Here is a 19,091-nt window from a genome sequence, read left to right as displayed (position 1 = left end):
AAAGACCTGAAATATTTCAGTTAGTGTGCAATGAATCTAAAATATATGAATATTAAATTTTAATCATGACATTATGGAAAATAAGGAACTTTATCACAATATGCTAATTTTTTTTTAGAAGGACCTGTACACTTGTTGCTTCTTTTGAACAGTTGACCTATGATGCTACTTGTAATGTTTCAAGTAAGTGTTTAAACACAAGCAACTGGAATGCCAATTTTAGACCTCACTGGGTTTTATGGAGCCCACTGTTTGACCTGTAACAGCTGAGATTAAAACAAACTTAACTGGTTTAACTTTGCATGACTTGACTGGTGCTTAAGGCATGCTGAAGGATTAAATGACACTGAACAGTTCAGTCTCAAACATCTTTATAAACCAATTTACATTTTTATCCTAAAACTAGCAAATTAAACCTCGTTTCTGCTGAGCAGTAGCCCAGTCTTGATGTATAGACAGGAAGTCTTCAATAAAGCTGAGGTGCAGTTACTGGTGAGCAGAACTCAAATATGAGAATTTTTAATTAATTTATAAGGACAGGGTTTATAGAGCCAATTTGTGGCAGAAGATACAACTTTTCTGCAACTGGTGCACAATATACAGGGGTTAGACAATGAAACTGAAACACCTGTCATTTTAGTGTGGGAGGTTTCATGGCTAAATTGGACCAGCCTGGTAGCCAGTCTTCACTGATTGCACATTGCACTAGTAAGAGCAGAGTGTGAAGGTTCAATTAGCAGGGTAAGAGCACAGTTTTGCTCAAAATATTGAAATGCACACAACATTATGGGTGACATACCAGAGTTCAAAAGAGGACAAATTGTTGGTGCACGTCTTGCTGGCGCATCTGTGACCAAGACAGCAAGTTTTTGTGATGTATCAAGAGCCACGGTATCCAGGGTAATGTCAGCATACCACCAAGAAGGACGAACCACATCCAACAGGATTAACTGTGGACGCAAGAGGAAGCTGTCTGAAAGGGATGTTCGGGTGCTAACCCGGATTGTATCCAAAAAACATAAAACCGCGGCTGCCCAAATCGCAGCAGAATTAAATGTGCACCTCAACTCTCCTGTTTCCACCAGAACTGTCCGTCGGGAGCTCCACAGGATTAATATACACGGCCAGGCTGCTATAGCCAAACCTTTGGTCACTCATGCCAATGCCAAACATTGGTTTCAATGGTGCAAGGAGCACAAATCTTGGGCTGTGGACAATGTGAAACATGTATTGTTCTCTGATGAGTCCACCTTTACTGTTTTCCCCACATCCGGGAGAGTTACGGTGTGGAGAAGCCCCAAAGAAGCGTACCACCCAGACTGATGCATGCCCAGAGTGAAGCATGGGGGTGGATCAGTGATGGTTTGGCTGCCATATCATGGCATTCCCTTGGCCCAATACTTGTGCTAGATGGGCGTGTCACTGCCAAGGACTACCGAACCATTCTTGAGGACCATGTGCATCCAATGGTTCAAACATTGTATCCTGAAGGCGGTGCCGTGTATCAGGATGACAATGCACCAATACACACAGCAAGACTGGTGAAAGATTGGTTTGATGAACATGAAAGTGAAGTTGAACATCTCCCATGGCCTGCACAGTCACCAGATCTAAATATTATTGAGCCACTTTGGGGTGTTTTGGAGGAGCGAGTCAGGAAACTTTTTCCTCCACCAGTATCACGTAGTGACCTGGCCACTATCCTGCAAGAAGAATGGCTTAAAATCCCTCTGACCACTGTGCAGGACTTGTATATGTCATTCCCAAGACGAATTGACGCTGTATTGGCCGCAAAAGGAGGCCCTACACCATACTTATAAATTATTGTGGTCTAAAACCAGGTGTTTCATTGTCCAACCCCTGTACATGGCTGACCCTTACATTACTGTTTTTAGCTCTCATATTAATGCACCACACAGAACGTCAGAGTAAGATTGTGTCCTGAATGATGGTCCTGAAATGCCTAATCTTTCAGCAGACATTCAGTCAGTGATTGTTCTGCTGTTATGTTTCACAGAAAGCTAAAACAAAACACCCTGTCAGGTATTCCTTCCAGAAATTTACCTTTTTAATTTTTTTATTCTTTATAATACATACAATCCTGCTCTCAAGTCCAAATTTAGACTGGCACATCAACAGCTGTAATATGAAGAAAATGGAGACTTTCTGTAATCATAAATCATCCTGTTGTGCATACCCAAGTCCTGGCATGTAAAACTCTTAGGGTTAGACAGTTAAAATCAAGAACTTTCTCTCTGTTCTCACTGGATGGTTCAACCTCTGAACACACAGTGATCAGAAAACGTATTTATGATGTACATAACATTCCAAAATAGTGACCGTAAAGAACATCTTGGGACTGATTTCTGTGGGTTCTGCTGCAGTTACACACGTCTGGGTGAAAATCCAAGTCTCTGGATGACAAACCCAATCAGGGTGTGAATTAACTAATGTTCGTTCTTAGTTTTAGCTTTGTTGGTCATTAGATATTTGTTGGATTAAAATTGACTTGGGCTGCGGGTAATTTGACTCAAGTGTGACTAAGACTTGGACTGATTTGAACTGAATTTAGGTGAATATAACTGTATATAAATTGGAGCCATAGATCTCTATTAATAAGCTGAAGTGAGCAATTGATAGTGAAATTAAAATAAAAGTCAGTACTCTAAGAAAAAAGGAACTATGTGTAAAAAAGAATTCAATCAATTAGTTTATTCAATTTTATTTGCATTACCCTTTTTATATAAAAACTGCAACTTTTTACAGGTCAACTGCAATATTTTCCAGGGTTTAAACAAAGAAACTATAAAAACCAACCCTTTGCACAGAGAATACAGACACAAAATAAAAATATCAGATCCCACCATCTGCTTGCTCTATGACCATGGTCAGGTAAAGCTCTACGTGAAATATATGTTATAAATTGATAAACTGATTTACTGAACAGGGTGGATCTTCATGCTGATGGCCTTCAGGGAATACTCATAGCCCTTCCAGTGAAACCACTCTACTCCCACAGCTCGGAAAAGGTTGTGAGCGCCCCACAGGTAGACACCGTTAGGGTTGGCATAGTGACACGTTTTGTACCAGAATGCTCCAAGGTACGATCTGGCACAGCTTCCCTCGGGAAGGTCAAACGTGAGGAATTTCTGTTCGCTGTGATACGTCAGAGAGTCTCCTGCAGAAACACCAGTCCACAGAATCATCAAAACACTCATAAAATTAATGCACTTTTTAATTTCACTGTAATGTTTTCCTTTTCTTCTGAGGAAATAAATTATCTGCAGAAGAACCAGAGTTGAGAACATGAATGTGAGTGCAGCTCAGGACAACCTTTTTCCTCCTCCGACTTACTAACAGACCTGAAGCTCAGACGGTTGTGGCTAAGATTTAAACAGTGACACAAATGTTTATTATCGCAGTATTTTACATGTATCTTAGATGTTTCTATCTATGGTTTACTAGGGAACACAAAAAAACCATTTCATTAGTTTCAGCAGTGATGATCCTTCTTCATAAACTCTGTAATTGTTTCTGATGTGCTGGATACATTTGATGAAGAGTGTTTGAGAAAAGACTCCAACCAGCTGATGAACCTTGGATTCAAGAGGAGCTGTGGAGGTCTGTCCTGCCTATGGAACAGAGGACTGAATATTTACCCCTGCAGAGTGAATCAGGGGTTATGGGAATTTAGTTGTCTGGTCCACATGTGTTTTGAGAATCTGGAGAAGGTGTACAGGGTCATGGATGCTACTAAGTGTTATCTGGTCCATGTATAACTAAAGCAAGAGCTGCATCACAATTCTCAGCTTGTTCCCAGTTAGGTTGGGACTTCTGCTCCTTGTCTCTGGTCCTGTTTGTGGGGCTCTGGGACATAATGTAGTTGGGGAGAGGAGGGTTTCTGGTTTGGGAACATCAGGGTATCATCTGGTTTTTTTTTTTTTTTCATAATTGATGTGGTTTTGTTAGCCTATTTTAGCCACAGTCTTTACCAGACACTGGAACGATTCACAGTCGAGTGTGAAGCAAATAGAATGAGTCAGCTCCTCAGGGTCTGAGATCATGGTTCTCAACTGAATTTCTTGCTCACAAGTGATTGAACATGGAGCAGAAGATGGAGAAGCAGACTGGGGCCTTGTCTGGAGAAATTAGGTCATTTCTCTGGTTTGTTGTGGTGATGAAAGATCTGAGCTAATAAACTATTTAGTGGTTAGTCTATGTTTTAACCTTCTCCTGTGCGTATGAAATCTAAATGTTCACCAAAAGAACAAGACACCAGATATAAGAAGATGATAGGAGTTTCCTCTGCAGGGAGGTTGGGCTCTTCTGCAGGGCTGAGGGCACGCTATAAGGTTTATTGCTAGATATTACCCACAATTCCCAGTGCTGTAAAGTCTACAAATAGGTAGGTCTGCACTAGGTAGGTGTCTGTCAGAGTGGTTACCTGGCTCAAAAGCCTGTTTATTTTCATGGGGTAAAAACCTAAACTCAGTTATAATCAGTCAGAGATATAAGTGAATCTGGACACAGTTGGGTGTGTAAACTGGTTACCAACCCAAACCCGTGGTGCCAGGCACCACTAAATAGCACGTGTGTTTAATCTTCAAACTGTTGCCCTCACCAGAGCTTTCCCAGGGTTTGATGCCTTCAGGCTTCTGTTGGTTTGATAAATCATGCACTGAGTGTAGTTATGTGTGTGATCCCCAGTCATGGTCCCACAGAAATCATTCAAACCAGTCTGTCAGTGTGTAATCCCAGTGTTTTTAAATCTACACAGACTGTTATAGTTGTGTGGCATGTTCCCAGCTTCAGAGATAAGGTGAAAGTGGAGCTGCTGCTCCTCCACCCTGGCAGGAGAGAGTTGAAGTGGTCTGAACATCTGATCAGCACACCTCGTGAACCCCCTCCTTTTAGGTTTTGCAGGCACATTCCAGTGGGAGGAGATCCCAGCATAAACCCAGAATGGTGACCCAGAAGGTTACCCATTCTTGTTCTAATAGTGCTCAGAGTCCATCAATGATAATCTGCTCCTCTTTTTGTCTGAAAGTCCTTACCTCACTAAAATTTCAGAAGAGGTGTAGCCCACCTACTACTGATGCTGAGCAAGCTCTGCCCTTCCTGCAATATGATTCTGTAGCGCCCTCTTCAGGAGGAGATGGCTCTGGAGCCTGCTGTGCCCTTTAGGACATCCTGAAGTCTTCTTTGCATCTGATCCTTCCAGCTTAGTTATTTAAGCTGCAATATTCTCATGTGAGGGTGTTTTGATGCAAAATACAAAACTTTTCCTTGTCTTCTTGTGTTAGTAAGAAGACAGTGACTCATTTTGTAATAAAGCACATTATTTAAACCAGTAGAACTTTATGCAAAAAGTTATTCAGCATCAAACGTTGTGTGCACAGTTTGCAACACATCATTTCTGTCACTGCCAAATGTTCAGGCCTGTTTTTTTTCCTAATCTCATTGGATGCACAATGATCATCTGCACTGTTGTACTGCTCTTGCATCATATACTGCTCTATACTTACTCTCACTCACTTAAAACTGTGCACATATATTTATATTATATTGTAGATATGTTTATACTGTTTAATTTGTATTGTATTGCACTGACTACGCCAAAACAAATTCCTTGTATGTCCAAAAACGTACTTGGCAATAAAGCTTTTCTGATTCTGATTCTGATTCTGATCAGTTGGCTTATCTGAAGTAGAGTAAAGCTGGAAAGTGCAGTGCTATTTTTTCTACCAGACACTAGAGGTAGTTCCATTAATAGTATCTGTTCACTGATCACCTAAGTGAACTCTGCAGTGACCCACCTGCACCTCCATCAGTGAATCCAGACACATGCAGTCTGTAGCCATTTGATTCAGAATCGATGGAGAACGTGGAGTAACGTGCATACACCTTTTTTCCTTCAAAGTCCTCCATGTCGACCAGCAGCTGGTAGTTTTTCCTCTGAGTGAGGTGGAAGAGACTCTCAAGACCTTAAAGTCAGACAGAAGCTTGTCGAAAGTTATCTTTCACACATCTAAGGTCTGAAGAGTTTCCTGTTTGGCTTCATGTCTTACCAAGCCAGTACTCTCCAGCAGCGTTCCCAAAGCCCATCTTGTACTCCTCCCAGGGCCGATAGAAGTTAACTGAGCCATCCATCCTTCTCTGGAACACCTGAAGGTGGTTAATCGGTTTAAATGAACAAAACTGTATTTAGGCTGTCCATTTGCTGGCCAGTTCATCCATTCATCACAGATTAGACCTCATCATGTTTCTATGTCCAAGGTACATAAACATTTTTCCAGATTAGATATTATATTTTTTTCAGGATAAAATTTGAAGCTCATGGTTCATTTCTAATTCATTGTTATATATAAACTGAGTGAATTGAGTTATAGTAGGATATTAGTTAATTTAGGACAGGGCAAGTAGAGAAATTTCAGCTTTACCTAAAAAATTACATGGCATGATTTTAGTGATAAATTCCCAAGACACTGTATTTGCATCTTCAGCTTTGCTATATAATTTCAAGACAAAGATGGAATTCTTCTTTACTTATCCTATCGCAAATTACCTGATATCCCAATCACAGACGTTCACTATGAATGGACTGCAGACATTTTCTTTAACGGACGGATGGAAGGGTGGACGGACAGAGGGAAGGATACAGCGATCGAGAGGCGGGGTACATGCTAGATAGGTCACTAATCCAGGGCAACACAAGAAAAACAACCGTGCACACTCATACTTATACTTAAGATCAATACCCAAATATCGGTTGGTTAGACTGTGAAGCCGGAGTACTTGGAGAGAACCCACACATGCACAGGTCGAGCATGCAAACTCCATCCATAAAGACCCCGGGCTGGGATTCAAACCCAAGACCTTCTTGCTCTGAGGTGCCACTGTGCAGCTGAGCTGAATTACATTTCAGTTAGAGGAACCAATCAGAGCATCACTAACAAATCAGAGACAGTTGTTAGAAATTTCAATCAAAGAACTGATTTTCTGGGGTCATGGAAGCAGAAATATGCTAAAAAGGATATTTTGCAACTAAATAAACAATCATTTGGTCACTTGATCAAATCAAAGAATTCCAGTGTTCCAATCACTTCCATGGCTGCAGGTGTGGAGAAACTTGACTGGCCTGCACAGAGTCCTGCCCTCAACCTTCTTGAACATCTGTGGGATTAATTAGAGCGGAGGCTGCAATTCTGAATTTCTCATCTGACTATGAACACACTCCTAAACCTTGTGAAAGATGTTTACAGAACAGTGGGTGCATCAACAAATTGAACCTTATACATTAACAACAGGATGTCATCAAAGTTCATGTACATGTAAGCATAGACAGATAGTGTATGAAACAGTATCATCTGAGGCATGCTGAACATCAGAATGTGAATGTGAATCTTGTAAAACTGTGAGCATGAAGGGAGAGAAACAGATGTGAGAAAATATAGGCAGAAAGAGAAACCAGATGGTGAACAATACTCACAGTCCACTTTCCTTCCAGAGAGTCCATGTCACAGTACACCTGTACACACACACACAGTAAATCTTTGTTGAGTTGAAGCACCATACTGCAGCTCAAAAAACCCTCAAAGTAAACATGTTACTTTGGACTTTCAGCATTTGGTATCCTTATTTTCCACAGCAGGACACCGAGCAGATGATTATAATTCAAGAGGTTGTGGATGTACCTGGACAGCAGACGTGGCTCCAATGGGATAGATGGTGTAAACTCCGCTGGGTACACTGGAATTTTTTTCATGAACATCACTGCAGTCCAGAGGGAGGGCGAGTTTTGAGCAGCGGCTCATCATAGGAACCAGGAGGAGGAAAACCACAGACAGCAGCTGAAGCAGAACAGTTTTCAGGTTATTTCATTATGAAACATCACGCAGAGTGGGAGCAGTTCTGAGAGGAACAGCAGCAGCGCAGACAGGGCTTCCTACAAATTTACTCTGTGATTCTGTTAAAACAAGAAAAACATCACTAGAGAGAACCATTCCAGAATGTTTGCTGAGTTCTTCTGGTAAACTCACCTTCATCATCAGATATATTTTGAAGTGACCTGATGAAGACTCATGTTTCTGACATGTATTTATAGACCAGAGAGATTAATAATTTACAGAACCTCTTGTGGGTTAAATACATTACAGCCCATTCTTCACTTGGAAGTCCAAAGTTTGCTTTTAGAAACTGAGGTAACATGTAGCAAACTATCATGGGAATGTTCAGATATGCTGAAATGCAGTAGATGCCCAAATTGAGCAATAGGATATCCATTAGAGAACACAGTGTGGATGAACGTATCAATCAAAAAACAAAGTTACTAAGGATAATCTACTTTACAAACTACTACTAAAAGGGGGAACGTTTATGACTGAAGAATAAGACCCAGGAGCAAGTATTAGCTCAGCTTAAACACCAGAGAGAGAGTGCAGCCTGAGAATCCAACTGCCACAAAATAAAGTTTTAAACTATTTATGATTTATCGTCTTACATTTAAACTCCGAGTTTTTCTGTCTGCGGTCTAACAAAAAGGGTTTAACTGACTAGTTTTGAGATCTACAGTAATACCAAACGTTATACAAAGTTTTGGAAAGTCCTGTTTTCTGCTCTTTGGGTAGAAATATGTTTTAAATGTGCTTAACACTATTTACCATACAGTGGAATTGCTGATTTCAAATGTTGTAGAGACTTTAAATCCCTTACTAGACACACAAGCTTCTAGAATCTTCTTTTGAAGACAGACAGCTCTTTGGGTCTTTCCATGGTGTTCACTCTCACTTCAACAGCCATCCAGGAGCACACCAAAATAAATGTCAAAACAGGGTGTAAACAGGAAAAACCTCCCATAAAATGAAGAGTAACAATGTCCTCATCATGTTCACCTAATGTTTACCAGTGGGTGGGTGTCCTAATTTATTCCTCCTTGGAAATTGCATTTATTTAATTGAATGTAACAGAAAAGGCAATTTTTTCTTCAAATTGTTTTGTTGATTGTCATTATTTGCAGATAGGTGGAGAACTCCACTTAGATGAAATCTCAATGTTCTTACAAAAAGATTTCCAAATAGAAAGCAGAGATGCTGAGCTGAGGGATTACTTTGTTTGAAGAACACACAATATGAACTTGTATGGGGTAAGAACGCTGTCAAAAACAACGTGTATGTAAAGATGGAAATGTGTGCATATTAGTCAATAGTTGAGCATAAGTAAAATCCAAAAGGTATTTTATATTTTCTCTATAAAAATACTAAATAAAATGTTACAGCTTCAAGAAATAACAAACACAAAGTTCAAGTTTACAGTTGTGATTTATTCTTTATGAATACAATATGCTATAACAGTTTGTAAATTCGATTTTTTTTCTATGAGAATACAAATTTACATCAGCGACTTTGTGTCACGTGATTTCAGGCTGGTTAGTGGAGCAGAGTTAGTCGATTCGCGTTGCGCATGCGCTGTCACACTCCTCACCGCCAGTAGTGCCGGAATTGGAGATAATTCAGTCTAAAAGGAATATCAGGAACAGAGGGGAGATAGGGGGGAAATCAAGAGTATTATAAATAAGGCATTGTTCTTATTTTTTTACAAAACTAAAGGATAGAATATAGTGGGTGGAGTTATACAATGATTTACAGTAGGTGGCGGTATGCACCTCTGAATTTGTTGCGAACCGCCAGCAGAAGAAGAAGAAGCAGCAGCACTAGCGCCAAGATGACGGACCAAGAGCATATATTAACGACATTAAGTGTTAGCGACTGTCAAAGTCGCTGAGCAGCTGAATAGGGGAATCCTTGTTGACGCGCCAGGTTATCAAAACGCAATCCAAGATGCAGTTAAGATGATTTTATTTTGTCGACATTGTCAATATCCAAGGTAGAACAGTATCCAAAGCAGCATAAAAATGGATCCGTAGGATTAAACGGTGATTAAGGACAAAAAACGTAGCTTAAGGCGGTCAGCAAAAAAAGGTAGACCTCCCCCATCACCCACTCACTAAAATCACCCAAGCCACAACAGGTGATTTACAATCACTAATAGCGCCACGTGATCTCACGCTACGCCTATCCACAACATTCGGGCCCCTAATTATTACGTCATTACACAGTAATAATTACTCATACAACACCACCACCCAAGATATACACTACATTAAAACACACATTGAGACAACATATTCAAATAGTCCATGAAGGTCATTTTCAAAAAGTCAAACAGTCATTCTCTCCCTTTTTTCCAAAATAGTCCATCCATAGTCAGTCAGTCATAGGCCAGATGTTACCAGCACTTAGCCTAAATATAGTCAGTCTGCGATGTACATCTAGTTGTGGTAAAGTCAAGTCAAAAGGTCATGTCAAAAGTTGAGTCAAATGTGTTGTCTTCATTGGTCGGAAGTCTCCTGAAGAAGGCACATCTTTGTGATTGGTCTGCATAAGTGGCTGGTCGGGGTCTTAATCCAGACCTGACGTATGAGTCCATTCTTATCTGGCACAGTTTCTGTGATTCTGCCAATGATCCAGGAACCACGAGATGGAGAGTCATCCATTATAAGAACCACATCTCCAGAAACAAAGTTGCGTCTAATCTTCATCCATTTGTGGTGCTGTTGAAGTTGAGGCAGATATTCTTTAATCCATCTCTTCCAAAACAGATCAGATATGTATTGGACTTGTCTCCATCGTTTCCGTGCATAAACATCATCTTTCTGAAATAAACCTGGTGGTAAGCTTGGGTTAGACTTGAGTAAGAGAAGATGGTTCGGTGTTAAAGCTTCCAGATCATTTGGATTGGCGGATTCCAATGTAATAGGTCTACTGTTGAGGATTGACTCCACTTCACAGAAAGCAGTTTGAAGTCCTTCCTCGTCCAAATGCTGTGTCTGCAGGACGGAAGTAAGAACCTTTCTGATGGAGCGAATCAATCTCTCCCATGCTCCACCATGGTGCGACCCAGCTGGAGGATTGAAGATCCACTTGATTCCCTTCAGTGACAGCGCATCAGAGATGTTTTCCTGATTCCAATCCTCAATAGCTTGTCTCAGTTTCCGCTCAGCGCCCAAAGTTGGTACCATTATCGGACCGCAGCTCTTGTACCTGGCCTCTCCTTGCAATGAAACGTTGTAAGGCGTTAATGAAAGAGTCTGTGTCAAGAGATGAGGCAACCTCAATATGTACTGCTCTGATCGCCAAACATGTGAAGATAACTCCATATTTCTTCACAAGACTTCTCCCATGCTTCACTTCAAATGGACCAAAACAGTCCATTCCAACAAAACTAAAAGGAGGTTTCTCAGGGGTTACTCTGCTTTCAGGTAGGTCAGCCATTTGTTACTGGCCTGCAGCTCCATGCAACCATCTGCAGATCACACACCTTGACATGATCTTTCTAATCAATGCACCAGCACCAGGAATCCAATATTTCTGATGGAGCTTTGAGAGTATGTGGTTCCTACCACCATGACCCACCTCTTTATGGATGTATCGGAGAATAAGAGAAGCAATGTGAAGATCTTTAGCTAAAATGATAGGATGTTTAGAATCTTCAGACATGACAGCCCTGCTGAGACGTCCTCCAACACGCAGCACATTATCCACCAGAACAGGATGCAACCTGTATATGTGACTGCTTCGTTTGACGTTCTTTCCTTTTTGGAGACAGAAGATTTCCTCAGAATATCTTTTCTTCTGACAGAACTTGATTACCTGCATCTCAGCATCCTCAATCTCTTCCAGTGAAAGAAAGCCAGTACGCAGCTCAACCCTATGATGAGCACCTTCAGACTGGGTTGTTTCAGATGCAGACAGGAAATGTCTTGTTTCTTTTGTAATGCAAGAGCAATGTTTTGAATCTCAAAATCCAACCCATCACCCTCACAAGACGAGTCCAGGATGAAGCACGATGAATCAAAAGAGCCAAAGGATGATCGTCATCTTGTACGGGGGAAACACCAACAGAAGCAGACACTTTGACTTCAGGATCTTCATGTGGAAGTTCTTGTAAGTTCTCAGGGTTTACAGGCCAATCTGTCTCTGGCTGTGTAAGAAATGCAGGACCAGATAACCATGTAGTGTCATGTAGAAATGGCTCTACCTTCATACCCCTGGAGGCAATGTCTGCTGGGTTATTAGTTGTGTTCACATATCTCCACTGGGAGACGCCAGAAGCCCTGAGAATCTCTGACACTCGATTCGCCACAAAAACACGGAACCTGGAAGTCTTGTTATTGAGGTATTTCAATACAGAAGTACTGTCTGTCCAAAACACTGAATCTAGGAGTGGTAGCCTTAGTTCTCTTCTCCACAGTATGTCCATGCGAACGGCCAACACAGCTGCCGTCAATTCCATACGGAGAATAGTGACTGGTTTTAAAGGTGCCACCCTGGACTTCCCCATTATGAAGGAACTGTGCATTTGGGAAAGACTGTTCTGCAGCAGCAGGTAGGTAACAGCGCCATACCCCTTCTCACTCGCATCTGCAAAATGGTGCAACTGAGCGGTGATTGTTTTCCCAAAATCAGTAGATTTCAAACATCTTTTGATGCTGATGTTGTCCAACAGATGCAATTCTTCCATCCAACGTTTCCACTCTTGAGCAACTGCTGATGGAATAGCATCATCACATCCTATTCCCTTCTGACACAGGTCTTGAAGGATTCTTTTAGCTATGAAAATGACAGGAGCTAAGAATCCCAAGGGGTCATAGAACGTGCTAACAGTGAAAAGGATCCCTCTTCGGGTCAATGGTCTGTTTGGGATGGATATGCAGAACTTAAACGCATCTGACTGTAGACACCACCATACTCCCAATGCTCATTCAACAGGCAAGATGTCACGATCCAGATGTAGGGTTTTGACCTCTTTAGCTCTTTCCTCCTCAGGTATTACTGCCAAGACACTGCGGCCATTACTTATCCACTTCGTTAAGTGGAAGCCGCCTTTGGCGCAGATGAGTCTGAGGTCTGAGTAAAGAGATATGGCTTCCTCTTCGGTGCCTATTGAGGCAAGACAATCATCCACATAGAAACCATATAGAATGGTATCAATCACCTGCTGGCTGAAATCTGCTTTGTTGTCTTCTGCACATTTCCGCAGGGCATAGTTAGCACAACTCGGAGAGGATGTTGCTCCAAATAAATGAATGTCCATGCGGTACTCCTGCATGCCCTGATTGAAGTCACCACCAGGCCACCAGAAAAACCTCAATAGGTCAGCATTTTCTTCTGGCACATGCACCTGATGGAACATGGCTTCAATGTCAGACATCAAAACAACAGGCTCTTTTCTGAACCTAGTCAACAAGCCAACCAGGCTATTTGTTAAATCAGGACCACTCAGGAGCTGTGCATTGAGAGAAATGCCCTGGAATGACGCAGCACAGTCGAAGATGACCCAAATCTTTCCCTTGATAGGATGGTACACCCCATGGTGAGGGATATACCAAACCTTTCCATCACTGCGCTCCAAATCTGTGGTTGGCACTCTTTTTGCATAACCTTTGGATAGAAGATATTTCATGAAGGCAATGTAGTCTTTGTGGAAGTCTTTATCTCTGATAAACCTTTTCTTTAAACTTAAAGCACGTTGTTCAGCAATTGCGCGGTTATTAGGCATTCTTATGTCTCAATCTCTCAAAGGCAAGGCAATGTTGTAGTGTCCATTACGCAAGGTTACTGTCTTACTGGCCAACTCTAGAAACTTGGAGTCTTCCTTTGACAGCCCCATCTGCTCATCGTGGCTGCTCTCAGGAAAATCTATCTTGAATTGTTGCTTCCATAGGTTATCCAACAGAACACCAGAAATTCTGTTCATGGTGACAGTTGACAGACAACTTGTTCTTTCCCAACATTCTCGGTCAATTGGCCCATTCGCTGTCCAGCCGAGCACAGTTTTAATGGCGAAGGGTCCATCACCTTCGATCCTGATGACCTCCAAAGGTTCTAGAGCTCTGGGCATGTTCATGCCAATCAAAAGCTCCACCTGAGCCTTGATCTCTGGCAAATGAACGCACTTCAAGTGTGGCCAGATATCCAGGTCTTGTTGCTTTGGGATATTACTCAGGTCTACAGGCATTTTGTGTTGAGTAAAGAGGTCAGGCATATCATAATACATGTCGCTGTCCAATCCAGCAATTTCAAGTTCAGGTACAATTAAGCTGTCCACAACTTTCTCTTGTCCCATGGTGCGCAAGAGAATCTTTGTTTTTCTCCCAGTGAGATTCAGCTTATCCAAAAGACCTACTGTACAAAAGGATGCTGAACTCCCTTGGTCCAAAAAGGCATATGTTTCCAGTGTCCGTTGACCTTTCTTTGCTTTCACCTTAACTGGCACAATGGCAAGCTTGAAGTCCTGTGCACTGGCCCCAGTAAGACCACTAGTCTGAACTGTCAGGAGAGTTCACTGCTTCAGCATCAAGTTGAACTTCATTCTTCTTCTTGTTGTGAATATGGAGTATGCTTGCATGTCTGAAACCACAGATTTTACATGAAAGGCGTTTTCTGCATTCTTTGCTGATATGCCCTGTACACAAGCAACCAAAACAGATGCCATTTCTCCTAAGAAATGAAATCTTCTCATTATGAGGTTTCTTTTCAAGCAAAGAGCATAACTCCAGTTTGTGTCCACCCTTGCAAAGCAAACAAATCTTCACATTAGTCTGATGGTCTGATGGATTATTTCTCTCAACAGCAGAGGTAGTGATGCCAAAGCTATTTCCTGTGGTTCTTGGGCGAGAAAAACGTTTTCCTCCATCTGTGCTCCTGGCTGATGAATTTATTAATGGAACATCACTTAGGTTTTCAAAGACAGGATCTGTAGTAATTTTGACTTGACGCTCAATAAAGAAAACAATGTCAATAAATGTTGCTCTTCGACGCTGCTTCTCCTGGATGTCACATGCCACAGTTCGCCATTTATCTTTTAATTTATATGGCAATCTTTTAATCACAGCAAGCATATTAGCAGGTGTGTTTAATTCAGAAAGATCATAAACGTCCTCCATCGCATTACAACACCCACGTAAAAACAAACAGTATGCCTGAAGGGCTTTTCCATCTTCTGATTTAATCAATGGCCATGAATAAACTTTATTCAGGTAAGCAGATGCAATAACATGTCCATTTCCAAAATGCTCATACAGCATAGTCTTTGCTTTCGCATATCCACCACCATCAGACATATGTTGACAGCTTTTGACAAGTTCATTGGGCTGCCCCCTGGTGTACTGTACAAGGTAATGCAGGCAATCATCAGGCTCACCAGTCTTTGATTCAATGACCTGTTCAAATGAGCGCATAAAGGCCAGAAAATGAAGCGGATCGCCATCAAAAGGTTGAATTTCTCTTTTGGGTAGTGAAGAGAGACTTTGTTGACGAACCAACATGCAAGTTACCTCATTTTTCATTCATTCATTTCTCCATAATGCATAACAAATTTTCATTGGTTGCTGATTAAGCAGCTTGTTGCAGAGGCATATTTGATATTGTTCTGCTTATAGGATGAGAAGGTCCAAGAAGAGGAGGTGCAAACCTTTTCTTTGTCACCTTCCGTTGCACTGTTTTTATTTGAAGCTCTGCCTTTTCATTAACTATATTTCTCTTTGTCTGTGGGACAAAAGTATTAAGAGTTTCAACAGTATTTCCTTTTGTTTTAAAATAGGATTCCATACCATTGGATTTCCATGAAGCTGAGCTTTGCACTGCAGATCCAGTTTTCAGCACATTTACTTTTGCAGCAATTGCAGCTATTTCTGCTTGAAGTTGAAGCTGTTATTTCCTTTTCCTCATTTGCTCCTCCTGTTCTTCAATAGCATGTTTTTCTTTGAGCATATTTTGACGTGTGAGCAAGGCAGCCATTTCAGCTTCTAACCTGAGACGTACAGATGAAGCTGATGATACTTTGGAGCTTGACTTGCTTCCCTGATTTGAAACACTGTCAGATGGCAACACATCATCTTGAATGTCATGCTGGAGATTGGCAGATAACTGAGGCTCCATTTGTTCTTGAACCTCCACTCCTTCTCCTAGTGGAGTTAACTGTGACCGTAACATGTCAGATGATGGTCTGCTTGAGCATTTATTTGTTTCAGAAAGCTACATTTCAACATCCTCAATAAAGCCTTTGTTGTATTTAATGATACTTGAAAACCATGTATTTTGTTTATCTTTCTCATCTAGCCAAATTAAAGGCAGCAAAGATTCATGCAATGCAATGGCATCTTTAAACAGGTGTGTTAACTCGTCCAGCAGTGATTTTACTTCTGAATAATTTTTATCATCTTTCATTAGCTCTTTAAGAGATGATATTACACTTTTCATTTTCTTTACACACTTTTTCCGCTCTGTTTGGATAGTTTCAATTTTATTTAGGAGAGCTTTCTCAGTGAGAACGATCGTTCTTTTATCCTTTTCATGTTTCTCAACAACAGATACAGCAGATGATCCACTCATTTTAATCCAAAATAAAGGAAACTTCCAGGCAACAACTCCTTAAACTTTATCGAACGCACGCAGAGCCACAACACACACTCGCACACCATAAATCCCGCAACCGCAGTCCCACGGCAAAACGTAGCGGGGGGCGTGTCACAACAACAGCTTCGCGTGGCAGAACAAAACTGCGATTAAAAGAGCAGCACAAAAACATTCAAGTTTCATACCACTGTCGTCTTTTACTTCTCTGAGCGATCCTCTTTTATAGGTGTAGTGGCGGTAGTGTGTGGGCTCGCGTTGTTCCAGCTGTGTGAAAAACTCCGTTGTTGTTCTTTTTTGCTGACAAATGTTAGCGACTGTCAAACAAAGTCGCTGAGCAGCTGAATAAGGGAATCCTTGTTGACTCGCCAGTTTATCAAAACGCAATCCAAGATGCAGTTAAGATGATTTTATTTTGTCGACATTGTCAATATCCAAGGTAGAACAGTATCCAAAGCAGCATAAAAATGGATCCGTAGGATTAAACGGTGATTAAGGACAAAAAACGTAGCTTAAGGTGGTCACCAAAAAAAGGCAGACCTCCCCCATCACCCACTCACTAAAATCACCCAAGCTGCAACAGGTGATTTACAATCACTAATAGCACCACGTGATCCTACGTAGCGTATCCACAACATTAAGACATACAGGTCCTTCTAAAAAAAATTAGCATATTGTGATAAAGTTCATTATTTTCCATAATGTCATGATTAAAATTTAACATTCATATATTTTAGATTCATTGCACACTAACTGAAATATTTCATGTCTTTTATTGTCTTAATACAGATGATTTTGGCATACAGCTCATGAAAACCCAAAATTCCTATCTCACAAAATTAGCATATCATTAAAAGGGTCTCTAAACGAGCTATGAACCTAATCATCTGAATCAACGAGTTAACTCTAAACACCTGCAAAAGATTCCTGAGGCCTTTAAAACTCCCAGCCTGGTTCATCACTCAAAACCTCAATCATGGGTAAGACTGCCGACCTGACTGCTGTCCAGAAGGCCACTATTGACACCCTCAAGCAAGAGGGTAAGACACAGAAAGAAATTTCTGAACGAATAGGCTGTTCCCAGAGTGCTGTATCAAGGCACCTCAGTGGGAAGTCTGTGGGAAGGAAAACGTGTGGCAGAAAACGCTGCACAACGAGAAGAGGTGACCGGACCCTGAGGAAGATTGTGGAGAAGGGCCGATTCCAGACCTTGGGGGACCTGCGGAAGCAGTGGACTGAGTCTGGAGTAGAAACATCCAGAGCCACCGTGCACAGGCATGTGCAGGAAATGGGCTACAGGTGCCGCATTCCCCAGGTCAAGCCACCTTTGAACCAGAAACAGCGGCAGAAGCGCCTGACCTGGGCTACAGAGAAGCAGCACTGGACTGTTGCTCAGTGGTCCAAAGTACTTTTTTCAGATGAAAGCAAATTCTGCATGTCATTCGGAAATCAAGGTGCCAGAGTCTGGAGGAAGACTGGGGAGAAGGAAATGCCAAAATACCAGAAGTCCAGTGTCAAGGACCCACAGTCAGTGATGGTCTGGGGTGCCGTGTCAGCTGCTGGTGTTGGTCCACTGTGTTTTATCAAGGGCAGGGTCAATGCAGCTAGCTATCAGGAGATTTTGGAGCACTTCATGCTTCCATCTGCTGAAAAGCTTTATGGAGATGAAGATTTCATTTTTCAGCACGACCTGGCACCTGCTCACAGTGCCAAAACCACTGGTAAATGGTTTACTGACCATGGTATCACTGTGCTCAATTGGCCTGCCAACTCTCCTGACCTGAACCCCATAGAGAATCTGTGGGATATTGTGAAGAGAACGTTGAGAGACTCAAGACCCAACACTCTGGATGAGCTAAAGGCCGCTATCGAAGCATCCTGGGCCTCCATAAGACCTCAGCAGTGCCACAGGCTGATTGCCTCCATGCCACACCGGATTGAAGCAGTCATTTCTGCCAAAGGATTCCCGACCAAGTATTGAGTGCATAACTGTACATGATTATTTGAAGGTTGACGTTTTTTGTATTAAAAACACTTTTCTTTTATTGGTCGGATGAAATATGCTAATTTTGTGAGATAAGAATTTTGGGTTTTCATGAGCTGTATGCCAAAATCATCCGTATTAAGACAATAAAAGACCTGAAATATTTCAGTTAGTGTGCAATGAATCTAAAATATATGAATGTTCAATTTTCATCATGACATTATGGAAAATAATGAACTTCATCACAATATGCTAATATTTTGAGAAGGACCTGTATATAAACTTTTTAACATAATCAGGCTTTGTACCGTAGTTTCTTGGTCCGTGCTCCACTAACCAGCCTGAAATCACGTGACACCAAGTCGCTGATATAAATTCATATTCTCATAGAAAATAAATCGTATTTACAAACTGTTATAGCATATTGTATTCATAAAGAATAAATCACAACTGTAAACTTGAACTTTGTGTTTGTTATTTCTTGAAGCTGTAACATTTTATTTTGTATTTTTATAAAGAAAATATAAAATACCTTCTGGATTTTACTTATGCACAACCATAGACCAATATGCACACGTTTCCATCTTTACATACAGGTTGTTTTTTGACAGCATTCTTACCCCATAAACTTGGGC

At 41.3% G+C, this 19,091-nt stretch overlaps 1 protein-coding gene across 2 annotated transcripts; it reads right to left on the bottom strand.

The window, feature by feature from the left end:
• Positions 1 to 2,697: 2,697 nt before the first annotated feature.
• On the bottom strand, positions 2,698 to 16,900 carry LOC124874901 (microfibril-associated glycoprotein 4-like). Of its 2 annotated transcripts, none has more exons than XM_047376530.1 (6): positions 16,661 to 16,900; positions 7,695 to 7,850; positions 7,490 to 7,528; positions 6,069 to 6,165; positions 5,817 to 5,984; positions 2,698 to 3,178 (listed from the first exon to the last, which is right to left on the bottom strand). In XM_047376530.1, the coding sequence occupies exons 2-6, from the start codon at positions 7,815 to 7,817 to the stop codon at positions 2,937 to 2,939; spliced, it is 669 nt and encodes a 222-aa protein (XP_047232486.1). In that variant the 5' UTR covers positions 7,818 to 7,850; positions 16,661 to 16,900; the 3' UTR covers positions 2,698 to 2,936. The 2 variants fall into 2 exon arrangements, with proteins under 2 accessions (XP_047232486.1, XP_047232485.1); XM_047376529.1 differs by lacking the exon at positions 16,661 to 16,900 and adding an exon at positions 8,040 to 8,104.
• Positions 16,901 to 19,091: the final 2,191 nt, after the last annotated feature.

This window comes from Girardinichthys multiradiatus, chromosome 10, assembly GCF_021462225.1.
Source record: "Girardinichthys multiradiatus isolate DD_20200921_A chromosome 10, DD_fGirMul_XY1, whole genome shotgun sequence".
Lineage (NCBI taxonomy): Eukaryota > Metazoa > Chordata > Actinopteri > Cyprinodontiformes > Goodeidae > Girardinichthys > Girardinichthys multiradiatus.
Note: the sequence above shows the minus strand (reverse complement) of the source record. Positions and strands in the feature narration are given on the sequence as shown.